This window comes from Crocuta crocuta, unplaced genomic scaffold (assembly GCF_008692635.1).
Source record: "Crocuta crocuta isolate KB4526 unplaced genomic scaffold, BGI_CrCroc_1.0 scaffold322, whole genome shotgun sequence".
In the NCBI taxonomy this organism is placed as follows: Eukaryota; Metazoa; Chordata; class Mammalia; order Carnivora; family Hyaenidae; genus Crocuta; species Crocuta crocuta.
Window position 1 is genome coordinate 272,120 of NW_027532592.1, and position 14,678 is coordinate 286,797.

General features: G+C 44.0%; 1 protein-coding gene across 2 annotated transcripts; it reads right to left on the reverse strand.

Annotated features, from left to right (window-relative positions):
- Positions 1-4,692: 4,692 nt before the first annotated feature.
- Positions 4,693-14,672, reverse strand: HNRNPU (heterogeneous nuclear ribonucleoprotein U). 2 transcript variants are annotated; one of them, XM_077779929.1, is made up of 14 exons: positions 13,950-14,672; positions 13,432-13,543; positions 13,267-13,340; positions 11,048-11,187; positions 10,315-10,414; positions 9,807-9,919; positions 9,196-9,459; positions 8,797-8,916; positions 8,078-8,206; positions 7,821-7,989; positions 7,324-7,578; positions 6,615-6,799; positions 6,231-6,302; positions 4,693-5,809 (listed from the first exon to the last, which is right to left on the reverse strand). In XM_077779929.1, the coding sequence occupies exons 1-14, from the start codon at positions 14,581-14,583 to the stop codon at positions 5,756-5,758; spliced, it is 2,421 nt and encodes an 806-aa protein (XP_077636055.1). In that variant the 5' UTR covers positions 14,584-14,672; the 3' UTR covers positions 4,693-5,755. The 2 variants fall into 2 exon arrangements, with proteins under 2 accessions (XP_077636055.1, XP_077636054.1); XM_077779928.1 differs by having other exon boundaries at positions 13,893-14,672.
- Between the last annotated feature and the right edge of the window lie 6 nt (positions 14,673-14,678).

A 14,678-nucleotide genomic window follows, 5' to 3' on the forward strand; every position in this document is an offset into this window, starting at 1 on the left:
TAAGGATCTAACCTTTTAAGGACTCAGCTCTATTTGCATACGCAGCCTTAACCCTACTGGGGGGCCACCACCCTACCAACACAGCTACACGGCACACCTGGGTGCGAACGGCAAAAGGAAAAAAACCTGGTCTTCCGGTTTCTAGAATCTAGCCCATCAGTTACCAACATCTCCCTACCCCGTACTTTTAAATAAGGGAGCTCTAATTAAGGTGATCCTGGAAGCCCGATAGAACAAGTATGAAATGTACAAGCAGCAATGAATTTGGAATACCTATTGGAATCACTGGAACACATTTAGTTGGGCCCTTTACTCTTCCACACAGCACATTCACATGGACAGACTAAGGAAAAGGAGATGAAATTTCAATCAGCATTTTTTTTTTTTTGCTTTATTACTTAAAAAAAAATAGATATATTAGGCTGGAATCTTTGATTGTACTTGACCATGACGCTCCCACTCCCTTCAACTAGACAACGGAGACGTAAGGATACCTTCTATTAAGAGCTACCTAAAAAAATTACCGTTAGTTGCCTTTCTAGTAAACATTCTTCTGAAGTTCCGATTTTCCCCTCACCTCTCTGGATGCCTTAATAATAACTTCAAGGGGTTTCTGGCTCAGGTCAGCGGACTATACTGGCCACCTTGCTGTTCTTGGCCTTTTTAATTTCTTTTGCTGACCCTAACTTGTTGAGTGTGCTCCTGAGGCGCTTGGCAAGTGCCGAGTATTTCACTGCGCAAAGCCAATTCCTGTGGGCTCATGGACAACATGTTACAGGAATGGCAGGGAAAAGCATGCCATCAACAGCTCCGTGTTTATCAAGTAGCGAGGCTAGCCGTCCGGCCTGCGCTGATGGAGCAGACATGCTCCAGAGAACGCAGGTACAGCGATGCAATTGGTAACGGTGCGGCCAATGTGAATCTTCTCTCAGAGACATGTTCTCTGTTTATCTAGACTGTTTTTACCTCACCGCTTTTGACTCTAGAATATTGTTTCTCATACCCACACATCCAGCTTTGTTTAAAAAAGCAAAACCCCTGTTCCTTGTCAAGATGCAAGTATACGTTGAATCCTGGCATGAAAGGGGAGAAAAAAATCGTGATACTCCTAGGCAATAATTAAGTAAGTACAAATTTAAACACAGTTAAAAGGTCCTTGTCCCGATAACTCCCCTAACCAAGCAGATTACTGACGGGCTGGCTTTATTTGTTCCCCTACAAGTAACTGCTCTACATCACAACCGAATGCCCCAGGACCTATGTAATACCAAAAAATTGTAGTTATTCAGCTTTCCACGTGGACAGCACAACCTAACTTCACAAAATACACAAGTATTTTTAAAATGATTCTGGTTAACGTTATGAACACAGTACTTACAATCTACTGAGCCTTCTAGACTAAGTTCCTTGGACGAACTAGACGTACTCATTTTATATTTAGTCAGCTGGTTAGGACGTGACTGTGTATGTCACTTACTCTATGTGCACGTTGTCAGCCATCTCTCACCTATCTTAAGTGCTCGTCTCGGGGCTCCAGCCGCACGCGTGTTGCAATCGACTAAGTGTAACGACCAAATAAAGTAGCGTGCGTATTTTTAGCAAAACAATCATTAGCTGTTTAGGTAGGTTATTTCAACTCTTCGATTTTGCATATACAGAATTAAAACTTTGGAGATACTCGGGGGTCCTGGTTTTTCTGTCTACCCCAACGTGCTCAAGAGATAGACACTATCAATCGGCACACTTTTAGATCACTTCTGTAATAATTCTGAAGAGTTTACCTTCGATAACAAAGTTAAAAAAATAAGACAAGACTGAGGCCACTCGCTTCAACATGAGTTAGCTGCATAAAGGATTTTTAGGATTTGTCTAACATGTACCTGCAGTTCTGGCACCAGGGTAAAATACACCAGCATCAGGGAACCTCTAAAATAAAAAAAAAAACACTAACCTGGTTACACATACAACCCCCGTGTTTTACTGTAGACGCTAAAGAAAAAAGGGCTGAGAAGAAAATTCAAACCTAAATCCAAACAAAAGGCTCCACGTAGCAAAAGGGCATTATAGTTTTAGGTAAGTTTAGGCAATTAACCATTCAAATTCAAAGAGGCTAGTTTGATGTAACTGATAAATTCAAACTGACAAGCTAACGCAGTTAGTCCAAATACTAATTCAGTGTCCCCTTTAATGCCAGTGCATAACCATCGTGATCTATTGCCAAGGCCCTGAACAATCCATATCCTTGCTCTGGATCTACCATTCCTGCAATGTTAAGCCGCTTCTCTGAAAGCCCCAGGAACACCAAGGACGACAAAGTTTAGACTCAAACCATTTTTGGTATTGTAGGTAAACATGGCTTTTGAAAGAATATTGTACTCCTCTTTCCAGAGTATTTCAAGGAATATTCTGGGGGTTGGGGGTGGCGAACTTCTCTCTGCTACATCCACCCACTTTTAAAAAGCCACTGTATACTTACGTGTACAAAGGGAATCGTGGAAACGGTTTTAAGATGTACATTTATGTCTGGTACCAGAAACTAAGACTTGGGCTGTAAGAGACAGGTTTATAGCTTCCTTAGAAGTTTATTGTTTTTTTTTTTTTTAAAAAGTACCAGATACACTCCTATAGACCTATAATCCGTTCTTTGTACGTGTCTGAAGTCTATCCCAAGCTTAAAAAGCTATGGGAATACGTTTTTATTTGTGCAACAGGACCTATTATGAAAATGGGCCTAGGACAAAAAGCCAATTTGTATTAAGCTTACAGAAAAATGTCATTCAACTCCCACAACTGATGCACGTATTAAATACAGAACACAGTATGTCCATGAATGTTAATTCTCCAGAAGGTGGAAAACGTACTCCAGTATTACTTTTCCTGGAAAAATTTTACATGCTTTTTCAAAGCAAGTGGTCTTTAAGAAGCTTTAATACCTTGTTGTCAGTGCTCAGGACATGGTCCTTATTTTCAGTCTATCCTGGGCAAGCGTGAGCTTCTGGTTTTGTGAATTTAATACAGCTTCCTTTTGTCAGACTGACTTCACTCGTGCTTCATTCTATGATTTCATCTTACTGTCTGGCCACGAAGGGCCACAAGTTAGTCCTAGCCTCCTAGGTCCGAGCCAGAGCCCTCCGCCAAAGGCCAGACAGGAGCGACAAGATGGAACCTACCATCAAGGAGGCAAATGCTCTACAGGACAAGGGTTGTTACTTCGTTTCTACGTGGCAGTGATTTGCCGTCTTTCCTGATTAACCAATCTGATCCAATACCTCACTCGGGGCAGACAAGACCACCCACGGAACTTTCTAGGGAAAAGCACCAGCTAGCTCTTGTTCACTGGGCTCTTGCTGCCACGGAGGGACCACCTGGAGTCGGGGCAAGCACTGTACCCAGTTTCCCTGTCACACATACATCTTACTCCGCCAAGTGGCATTTCTTGTTTCTCCCTTTTGCTCGCTATTCGCTACACTCCCCTCTCCCAAATTCCCCAAACACGAAGATTATTCCTTTCCAGGCAGATTTCATTCTCCTCTGGAGACTGCTGCTGGCCATGTCACCACTTTCCCGGACAGGGTTTTCATCTACTCCACTGGTCTTCCCAAACTCTCCTGGGCTATGCAAGGGAAGGCGGTCTGCCAAACAGGGTGACTTGGGCCCTTGCTCCCCCACTACCGTCAGAGGGTGAATTCCTCGGTAAGCAGGCTTAAGCTAGAAGGGAGACCCAAGATTTTTCCAAAGTACCTAGAGCACTGATGAGCAACAAGGTTGAAACCTCTTCTTCCCCTGGGTAGGTTTACGCAATCCGAATAATCATAGCGTGTACGATATGATACAGTTAATGCCAGTGATTGCTAGCACTAAACTCAACTGCTAAAAAAACCAAAAACCCCTAAGACGCTCTCTTGTACTGTTAAGTATGCTCTACGGTAATTCCAGGATTAGCCTGTTCCCAAAATGTATCAGCCTAAACCTACACCGCCATTTAAACTCCACTCCCACTCAGCCGGTAGCAGAATGCCTCAGAGTCTGAAGAAGTGAACAGTCTAATTGAAGAGGGCTAAAAACAAAAGTCTAAGCCAACAGAAATAACACACGAACCTCAACTTCCCAGAAGCAGCCTAAAACACCAACCAAGTTCTAGACTGAAGTCAAGTTTTAGTTCTACAGTTTGACTCCTGATTCCTCACTTCACATCAGTGAGGGTCCTTTAGAAGATTAAGTGTTCTGTGCAAACCCAATAGAATTACGATTAGGGGATCTAATGCGGTCACATAGCTACAGTTAAGTTAGCAGTGTTGTGTAGTCGTGAAATGACTGGCTTGCATGATGGCTTCTAAAAGCATCTGTTCCCAGAGTCTCACGTATCACATATATGCGTATTTAAGATATTCACTTGAGGACAGCCGTTAGCATTTCGTAAAGATGGTAAACAGAGGGTTAACTTCTCCCAGCAGCCAGTGCACCTTTTCCCCTCGTTAAATGTTAAGTCGTCTGTGGGGGGGAGGGGAAGGAAGGATTCAACTTTACTTAATTAAAGTCAATGGTCAGTATACATTTAAGTTTTTAAAACCTAAATGTTGCAAGTACAGAGTACAGAATAAGCTGTCCAGAGAGCACACACTTAAATTTCCTCCTCTTGGGAGTTTTATAAAGGGATTTTGAACCTTGATGGCGAGAATCCCAAAACGAGAGTAAAATGAATTCTTTTTATTGCAAACAAACGTCTAAATTAATTTCTCCACCCACTTTCTTTAGAAAGAAAAAGAAATCAGCAGGCTAAGGAGATACCCATTCAAGAACTGACATGATTAAAAATTAAGATATAAATGGGTGACTCACAATTTCATTAGCTTACAAAGACGGTGGAGTAAAGTACTACAAGCACACTAGTGGTACAGTATTTTGTGGGAGAAGGGCATACAGACATCGCTAACTTCATATAGATCCCATTAGACAACTGGATTTACAACAAGTTTTTTTAATAAGAAATGGGCAAAGCCAGCTTTCTTTTAGAATCAAAATGCAGAACAAATGGAAAAATTATGGTATTTAACCTTCACAAGTTTGAGCCTCCACAAATAATGCAACCAAAGTTTTACATTGAGAACAGCCCTTCTACGTACACTCCATCTTCTCTCTCTTGGTTCCAAGTTTTATCTTCGTTCCCAATTGTGCCAATTCCGTTGTTATTTTAAAGAAAAAAGAAAAGAGACTTCCCAGTTATGGTCAGGAACTACGATGAGCTTCCCCCTCCGCCGCGCGGCAGGCTACAGAGAGGATGGAGTGTCCTAGGGGCGGTACAGAGTCTCAGGCGATTCCTGGGGACCGCGCGGTCCTCCCACGGATCTGGCTGCTAACATTTCTATTATATTGTGACAATGACTCCCGACTGTTATCTCTGTGAGAAATGGGGGGAGTAAATTCTTAATAAAAGACACCAGGTACAAAGCAACATTTTACTTTTGTTGTGATAAAAAAAAAAGTCACATTTTACAGATAAAATGTAGAACCCTGAAATACTGACACATTCTCTTATCGTGCACAATGCTGAGGTTCTCTTACGATTCACTTTAAAACTGCAATTAAAAATGTACAAAAAAGAAAAGAAAAAAAATCAACCCACAAAGCTTCTAAAAAAGGAACCCGCAGGCACTTCCTCTTGTGGAATGTTTAAAAAGTTAGCCTACTAAAGAAAACAGTCGACTTCTTGTGAAGGTTTTGGAGAAATATGTATCAGTTCGTTTTATTTGGGTATTCAATAATATCCTTGGTGATAATGCTGACTCCATGGCTTCTGACCCCAGAATTGCTGTAAGAGAAAATTTTTTTTTTAAAGAAAAAACATCAATAAGCCACTCAAATTGCTTTTAGGAAATGACAATCTAATTCAGAGTAATTGCTGGAAACAAATTTACGCCTGTCATACCTCTGATTTCTATCAAACCAGATCGAGTTAGTATTAATATCCCATTATTACCAATAAGCACATTACGAAAGAAAACACATCATGACTTGGTTAGTTTATACAATTACAACTAGCGATAAAAAGAACCGTACGTATTAAAGAATATTACTTCAGTAAAACAATAAGTTACAGCCAACTCCACCTATGTTCAAACCTCGCCCTGTCACACTGATCAACACTCCAATCCCTGCACAAGCGGTGACACTGACTCTTACGATGAGCTTAAGGCACAATGAATGTACGGAGCACAGAAGTTGTTACTTACACCCTGCTGCCACTGGTTGTAGCCCTGAGATTGGTTTTTGTAGCCACGATTGTTTCCTCGTCCTCTGAAGTTCTGGGTGGGGGGGAAGAAAAGGAAATCCTTAAAAATCTCCGAGCACAGCTCCAGAAGGGCTGCACAAGGGAGAGGCGGCGGCACACAGGACAGGCCTCTAGCGACTCCACCCTGGGCGTCCCGAGTCGTTTCCTCTGGGGGTTTCATTCACTCATTCAGACCTCCTGGGCCAAGTGTTGCTGGCTCGTGCACCCGAACCCTAGCGGCCCTGTGAGACCAGCTCCAGCGCTCCCGCGTCGCCGCGCTCCCACCTGCCGTTCTGATGCGGTGACATCATATCGCACAACTTCCCCAAGTCCAGGAGATCCTTACCTGGTTGTAGTTCCCTCTGTTGGGCATTCCACCTCTGCTGTAGTTGCCTCTGTTCGAGTAGCCGCCTCGGCTGGGGAACACGGGGCCGCGAGGGTACGGGTAGCCGATGCCGCCGCTGCCGCCGCCGCCGCCGCCTCGCTGCGGCATGTTGCCCCTCCTGTTGTAGCCGCCGCGGTTCCCGGGAGCTGAAGATGAGATGCGTTCAGTTAGAGTCTCGTGCCTCCTTTCCAGGGGACTCCAGAGTCTTCCCGACCAGTCCTCTATCGTACAGAGAGTAACTTAAAAACAATGAGGCGCCTGCCTGGCTCAGTCAGGTAGGCGCCTGACTCTCGATTTCAGCTCAGGCCCTCGTGTCAAGGTCTGCGGTACCGAGCCCCGCTGGGGGCCTTGTGCTGACAGCACGGAGCCTCCTGGGGATTCTCCACCACCCCTCCCACCGCCGCGAGCGTACAAGAGCCCTTAAAATACATAAATGTTTAAAAAGAAAAGAGACGAGATCGAGGTTTAATTTAACCCTTCACTAACTAGGTGTGCTTAGGATCACATTGCAGAAAGATTTCAAACTAGTTACTAGAGCGACAGAGTCAACGCGAGACCAAACGCCCTACGTGAACTTCAGTTAAACATCAGACCCCAACTAAAAAAATACCATCAGCCCTTGCTCGAACCTGGAAGCGCCAACAAAGGAAACCCTCCGAAGCGAACCTACCTCCCCCTCTGAAATTTCCGCCGCGCATGTTGAACCCGCCACGTCCTCTGTGGCCACCGCCCCTGTTGAACTGGTTCTTGCCACTCTTATTTTTATTGCTCTTCTTGGAGCCAGTGTTCTGCTTCTTCTCTGGCGGAAGGGCCTTTTTGCTCTCTTCCTTATATTGCTCCAAAAGTTTTTGGGCCTCCTCCTTCTGCAGCTCAACATAGGTTATTTCATCAAAGCACTCGGCCACCTCCGGCAGTGTGAAGTTTCCTACGAGGAGTAAGGTCAGATTAGCTTAAAAGTGCAATCCCAAAGCCTGCAACTGGAGCAGCTCTAATTCTTTCAAACCACACTACACCATCCACTCACGGGGTCCGAGCCTTTTCCCAAAGACAGACATAAAGGAATCACACCCCTATACCAAGAGGTAACATAACTTATGAAACCACATACAAGCAGTTTCATATAAATGTACAGATCACGATCACGGCTAATAGAATTAAATTCCGTGCCTTTCATTTTGAGGACTGCGTGTTCCGGTAGGTCTTTCCCCTCTACTTCAGCTTTCTTCTGTGTTCGTTGCTTATAGTCTTCATCTTTTGGGCAAACTACAACAGCTTTTCGTTGGAAGCCTGCAAACAGGCACATTTTTCTCCTCTGGGCAGCGGCAGACACGTTGGTCTTTAAAACAAAGTTTATAAACCCAAACATTAGCTCCACGCCAAGCCCAGTCATCAGCTCCTCCTCTCAACCTCAGAGTCCGGCTCACCTGATCCAGAATGAAATGTCGCTTCTTGCGGGCAGCGATCTCAATGAACTTCCCGAGACACTGTGGGGCCCTCTGCAGCAGCGTGTTCAGCTTGCCGGTATCAGCCATCTGCTTCTTAAAACCTGCCACCTGGTTTACAAGGTCAACAGTCCCTTTGAACTTGAGAATAAAGCTTCACCTTTTTTTTTTTTTTTTTTAAATTTACACCCAAGTTAGCATCTANACCACCTCCAGTAACCGTTTGTTCTCCATATTTAAGTCTCTTCTGTTTTTGTCCCCACCCGTTTTTATACTGTTTTTGCTTCCCTTCCCTTACATTCATCTGTTTAAGCTTAAACTTTTTTTAACAGCTTAGCTCTACGTCAAAACCAAACGTTGTGAATTTTAAATACTGCCTTTCCTTATGATCGCTACAAAAAAAAGGTCACTTTATCCTGCAGCAAGATCTGCTCTTCAAATCTAGTTTAGCTACTGAAAGCCAATAGTTCAAAAAGTTTTATAGAAAAGCCAAGTGTTGCCACTGGAAGGCGCTTCACCTTCCAGATAAAGGGAGTTTACTTTATAGCCTTCTTTCTACAGTGTAAGTAACCAATGGAACTCTGCCCAAGCTCCTATCTCTAAAGCACCAACAAATGGATAAAGACAACAGGCAAAAAAGTTAGAATACCTTCTGGACTTTTTTTAAATCCTGCGATCACATCCTCAAATACCTTACTTACCATCATTTTATCCATTATGGTGTTTGTTCCAAGAATGTTGTATTTACCGGGGTTTTCTGCTGCGTGCTTAGTGACCCAGGTAGTTTTCCCAGCCCCAGGCAAGCCAATCATCATAACAACCTACAGTGGAAGAAAACGTCATTTCACTTAGTAGAGCCACCTAAAAATACCCCAAGTCTTTTCTTAAGTGCACAAAAACCCAGTTTAAATAATGTAAATTTTTACTACCTGAAAACAAGGAATTTTGGGTAACAACATTCTACATAAAAGAACGCTGCTATGGCTGATGCCAACAGGTGTGCCACAAAGCAGATGAAACAGACCAATTGTCTAGAGCTTCCGGTCATGCTTGCCCAACAAAAGTAACCTTCAATCACTTTAAAAAAAAAATCCACTTACTTCACAATCCTTCTTCTCTTCAGGCCCCTTTGGTCCTCTAACTCGATCCTCTAAGGGGACATTCTGGATAAAAGTGTAATCTTCCGGTATTGGAAAATATGGCTTTTCCTTCTGACCAAAATTAAACTCAACTGCACAGTTGTGGCAGAGAACATGCGGGAAGAGTGGCCTTCCAGCAAGAATTTCCTTACTGATTTTGAAGGCAATGCCAAGATCTTGCCCGTTCTTTGCATAGGAGAGCTCAACTTCATCACTTTCAAAGTTCTGTTAAATTGGGGGGAAAAAATTACGGTTTTAACCTGCTTTAACTTTCTTAAAAAAAAAAAAAAAAAAAAAACTTCTAAATTCAAACAAGTAAAGTTTATCCTATGGAAAACATACGGAGGTTAAACGTTAAGAGCTTTTTAATACTTGTAAACAATGAAACACATACATCTAGAAGCTGAAATGATACTGCTTTTAGTAAATTCACTATATTTTTCAGATCCAGTTCATGTTAAACAGTTTTCAGTCAGAGGAAGGTTGAAGTACTGAAGTACTGTTGAGTAATCTTTAAAAAAAAAAATCCCCAACTAATAAATTTCTCACTTATAGAAACTTAGATAACTTACAGCAAAACATGTAATCACATCATTTTCATCAAATTTCTCTCCATAATCTTCAGTCTCACAGTTGCAGGTTTTTATTCCTTTAAGAGAATACCCATAAGAAAATTCTTCTTCACCTAAGAAAATAATGAACTCTCATGAAATCGATTGTTCAAAACAGTCCCGTGACCCACATATTTTAACATTCAGGGTGGAAGTCAACAAAAGAAAGGAGTATCTAACCTAATGTTCCAATTATACTGTATCTAAAATACAGACAATTAATGAGAGCTACACGGCTTTATGAACTCTTTGAAAAACTGCATACCATAGGATAAGGGTTTGGTGTTTTTTTTTAAACCACTGGTCGTAAAACAAGTAACCATCCTACTACACATGCTAACACCATTCATCTTTTAAATACTAACAAAACAGGTTAAGAACAGGCAGGAGATTTAGAATACCTTCTAGTCAAACTACTGAAAACCGACCCTAAACACTCATGAGCAGAGTACTCTAATGGAAACTTTACCAAGCAACATTCCACTTGTGGTTAGTGACCAGCCAATCCGAACTTCATGTATGTCAATATCTTTTGTATATAAATGCCTCACTGGGATCTTCTCTGTAACCTAAAAGTCAAATCACAAAATGATTACGACGAAGATAAACACTTGAACTCACGAGCTTAGAGCTTATTTCATCTGGGCCGTGGGCTGATTCTTCTCTGGCGACGAATACAAAGACACCCAATCTACCCCTGCCATCTCCCCCCAACCAGCACTTTACAAATTGACAGAAGAACTTATGACTTGAAATTGAAAAGGTTCAAGTCAAGTACTTGGTTGGATCACACTGAAAAGAACAGTTAATATTTAAAAATTACATATTCCTGACTCAAAACCAATTAAAGTGTACACTCAGCATGTTTTGCTCTGGAACAAAACCAGAAACCTAACAGTTATTTTTAAACCCTTGGTGGGCCTTTCAAGTGCCTGATAAAAAAGGAGCACCCTAAATAAAAATGGGCTGGCTCAATAACATAAATTCGGATGTAACACACGTGGTTAACGGCTAGAAAGCAAAGGTATTCCAAGCCCCTCTTCCAGTCCATGGAAACTTCAAACACAAGAAGCTCCAGACACCACATAGTGTCAAGCACATGGAAATTCACTTGCTTTAAAAAAATTAAAAAAAAAAAAAAAAAAAAAAAAAAAAAAAACCAATTANAAAAAAAAAAAAAAAAATCACAAAACTGCATTTACCTTCATCTCAAAACAGACTTTGCCTTTTGACACACCATAGGATGCCCTTCCTCCAGCCCAAAGAAAAGCAAAGCTCTCCATAGTAAGGGAAGAAGCACTGAGGCGGTCTCTTGATATTTTAAAATGCAGATCACAATTATCTGTAATTATATCAAAATACCATATTATTTCTTTCGACATCCCACGTAAATACATCTGCTACATAGACAAAACCCGGTGATTACATTCTTGCGCATTTCCTAGTGCTTCCCAGACACTGCTACCACAGACCATGCTGCTGCTCTGACCTTCAGCTTAAGCCCCACCCCCACACCAAGTCACTCTCGCCAAATTACAAACTAAAGCGTCAAAAGCCTACAAAACTAAAACAGCAAGGTTTCACGTGTATTTTAAATATATAAAATAATCAAGACAATGTGACATGGATACATACCTGCTCTGCTCTTTACCTTGATTTAGAGGCAAGCAGTAGAGGATAGCAGGAAATCAAAGTGAAGTATGCCAGAACCAGGGAGAATTTACCCGTGCCACAATAAAACTGAAGGTAGGCCATGACCACGTATTTTAAAATACAGGAATACTGAGCCGTTGATCCTGCACTTTGTAGTTTTAAAACACTAGGGGCTCTAGATCCTAAATTCTCTCTGCAACTTGTGAAGGCAACCTCAACCCTACAAAGTGCAAACCTGGTCGTCTGACGCGGTTAATATTACAGCCAGCATCTTCAAGTCCCTTTTCCTCAGGCTTGTCGGTTAGTCAATAACAATGGAGGATTATCCACTTCCCGGGATTATCCAAATCCAAAAGGTCTTTAACTTAGCTACCTTTGGGTCACTGGCTCATTTAGTATGCACCTTCTTGGAGTTCTCCCTTGAGAACTAAAGCTAAAAAACTGTTTCCTTAAACAGTTCTTATTGATGAAAGGAAAGGAAACCTAGTTGGGAATTCTCCTTAAATATTAAGCTTTGCTCTCCAAATTCCTCATCACTGAGAGAACTTTTGACTCAACAAACTGTGTTTGCACCCAATATAGATAGCGAATTAAGGTGTTGATATCCCTAATTAACGAATTAAAAGCCTGCTTTGATAGGAGTGTGACTTCTGGAATCACTGCCTCACTGTCTGGCCAATGGCCGCATAGTTCGTATTTAAGCAACCGGAACTATGTTTAAAACTCTCATTACCAACTACTTTTCCATGTGCATGTTCGTTTTTAAAAGACTCCCTTAGCTAACTACCTGTAAAGGACATTTAGTAAAAAACCCAGGGTTAACGTTTACATCCTCACAAATCTGATTAAAATTAATTCTTGTTATCGGAAAACTTTAAACTTTAACTGCCTGGCTCTATAGGGCAGGTTCACACCTTACCACTTTTCGAGCCATGATTTCTACTCTTTGTTCTTTTTATCCAAGTGAAAGGATTGTGCTTTCTGATCAAATATTAAGCCAACGAAATGTTTTCGTTTAAAAAAAAAAATTCACACATGTGACAGCCAAGGCCCATCTAGAGGTCTGCAATACTTCTCATACTCAATTGCAACCCAACTGGGTAAAGTAGCAGAATTTACAGCGCTGCCATTGACACCATTCGCTGCTGAAGAAAGCTAGTAGCCCCGTGATAGCCCACTGCTGCTGCCCCAGGTCTTTGGAAGAAATCAACTTATGTTAAAGCAGCAGCTACTGAACTGGAATTGAGAACAAAAGAGCAGTTATTGAAAAAGTAATATTACAATCTTTTAGAATAGGGAATACACTTGCGTGCTAATGGGAAAAGCCATCAATTACATATTCAACTAGCCCAAAATAGCTCACTTACTAGAATTCTAGCCAAAAAAAGGAAATTATTGTAGGAGCCTTTAAGGACAAGTTACAGTCTTAACATGTTTCCATTAGCTAACGAAAATCGAAAAACTAGCATTAACTTTACATTCCTGCAAATGAGAGCTTTCGAGTCATATTAAAAAAAAAAAAATACATAACCAAATTGCCGAAGCCTGGAAAATTATCAACAGGACACTACCGATGCGGTACTAAATACTGAGCTACCGAAATCTGAATACAAGCCATTGCCTTCCTGCTTTTAAAAGAAACGGTTTACGCTAAGTTCTGCGCTTGGTTAAGTTCAGTGCACTGCGTTACGGTTTTCTACCGCTCTCGAACCCAAACCGCCACACTTGAGCCACTAGGGGAGTAGAGGGAAGAAACAGCTTCACTTACAAGTATCAAGACAAACCACTGTGTCATCGAAGTGCTCATCTTCCTCTTCAACAGGTGGCTGGGGAGACTTGGCTCTGAAAGACAGAATTGTCTCCGGATTCAGCTCGTCCTACCCAAGAGCGAGCGGGCGGGCAAGCGAGAAGAACTACACGGGCGTCCTCTAACCTGCTATACTTGTTCTCTTCAATGTACTCAAAATATCCACGGCCGTGATCTTCTCGAGGTCTTTTCACACCTCTCTTTTTATCTCCGCCTTTCTGTTCTGTTTTGCCGTCTCCTACAACACACAACACCCCCGCGTAAGGGGCCAAAGCCGCGCCACGGCGGAAGAGAAAAAACCCCGTTCCTGCTTGGGGGCGCCAAAAGCTCGACTTTCCCGTTCTTTTTCGGGAGGGTTTTCAACCGACGAATCCACCGCGACCGCAAAGAACAATCAGCTCAGAACCGGACCGGAGCTGGTGACGCAGTCCGAAGCCACCGCTAATTTTGCCAGTCTACGCGAAGATTCGAGAAAGCTCCTGCAGGCTAGCGCGGCACAGGCCCCGAGCCCACGTGTATCCCAAAGAGAGTTCAGGAAGGGGGGGAGGGGCCGGGCCGGCCCGCGNAACGTACAACGCAGCACTCACCCGCCGCCGGAGCCCCGGGGCGACCGCCGCCTCCGCCGCCTTCCGCCTTCTTCTTACCTCCCGCCTGCTGCTGGCCCTGCCTCGCCCCGGGCGGCGCCACCGTCACCGCGAACAGCGAGGTGGGGCCGCTGCTCTTCCCCGCGGCCTCCTTGGCGGCCCCGCGCTGCTGTGGGGGCTGTTGCTGCGGCGTCGCCGGCGGTTGAGGCTGCTGCTCCCCGTGCCCGTTCTCGTCGCCCGCGCCTTCCTCCTCGTCGCCGAGCTCATCCTCCCCTTCCTGGAAGCCCTGATCGTCGCCGTTCTCGTCTTCCGAGGCGGCCTCCTCCTCCTCCATCGGGCCCGAGTCGGCCGCCCCCGCGGCCCCGTTCTCCTCCCCTAGCTCCATCTGGTCGCCATCCAGCGCGGCGATCCCTTCCTCCTCCTCTTCCTCCTCCTCCTCCTCCTCGTCGCCGCCGGCCGCGGCCTCCTGCTCGAGGCCTGCTCCCGAGCGCCCGGCGGAATCCCCGCCCAGGTCGAGGCTGCCGTTCCCGGGCTCCATGGCGGGGCGGCCGCCGGCCTCCTCGGCGTGCAGCGCGGCCTGGAGGCGCTCCATGAGCTCGGCCTTGAGGCCCTTGTCGGAAAGGCGCCGCTTCTTGAGCTCCTCTTTCAGCTCCGAGACCTTCAGCTTTTTTACATTAACAGGCGAGGAACTCATGGTGAGGGCCCCGATTCACCGCTAGGCGCTGGCTCAAACTCGGCTCCGCTCGCTCGGCCACTGGTGGCGGCTGCTGCGGCTGCTCCTGGGCCCGG

Excerpts from the sequence above, each read along its gene's own strand:
- HNRNPU (XM_077779928.1), bottom strand. The coding sequence starts at position 14,583 with ATGAGTTCCTCGCCTGTTAATGTAAAAAAGCTGAAGGTCTCGGAGCTG. Across the intron at positions 9,920-10,314 it reads CACAAGTGGAATGTTGCTTG|GTGAAGAAGAATTTTCTTAT; the intron begins GTAAAGTTTCCA and ends TTATTTTCTTAG. Across the intron at positions 9,460-9,806 it reads ATGTGATTACATGTTTTGCT|AACTTTGAAAGTGATGAAGT; the intron begins GTAAGTTATCTA and ends CCAATTTAACAG.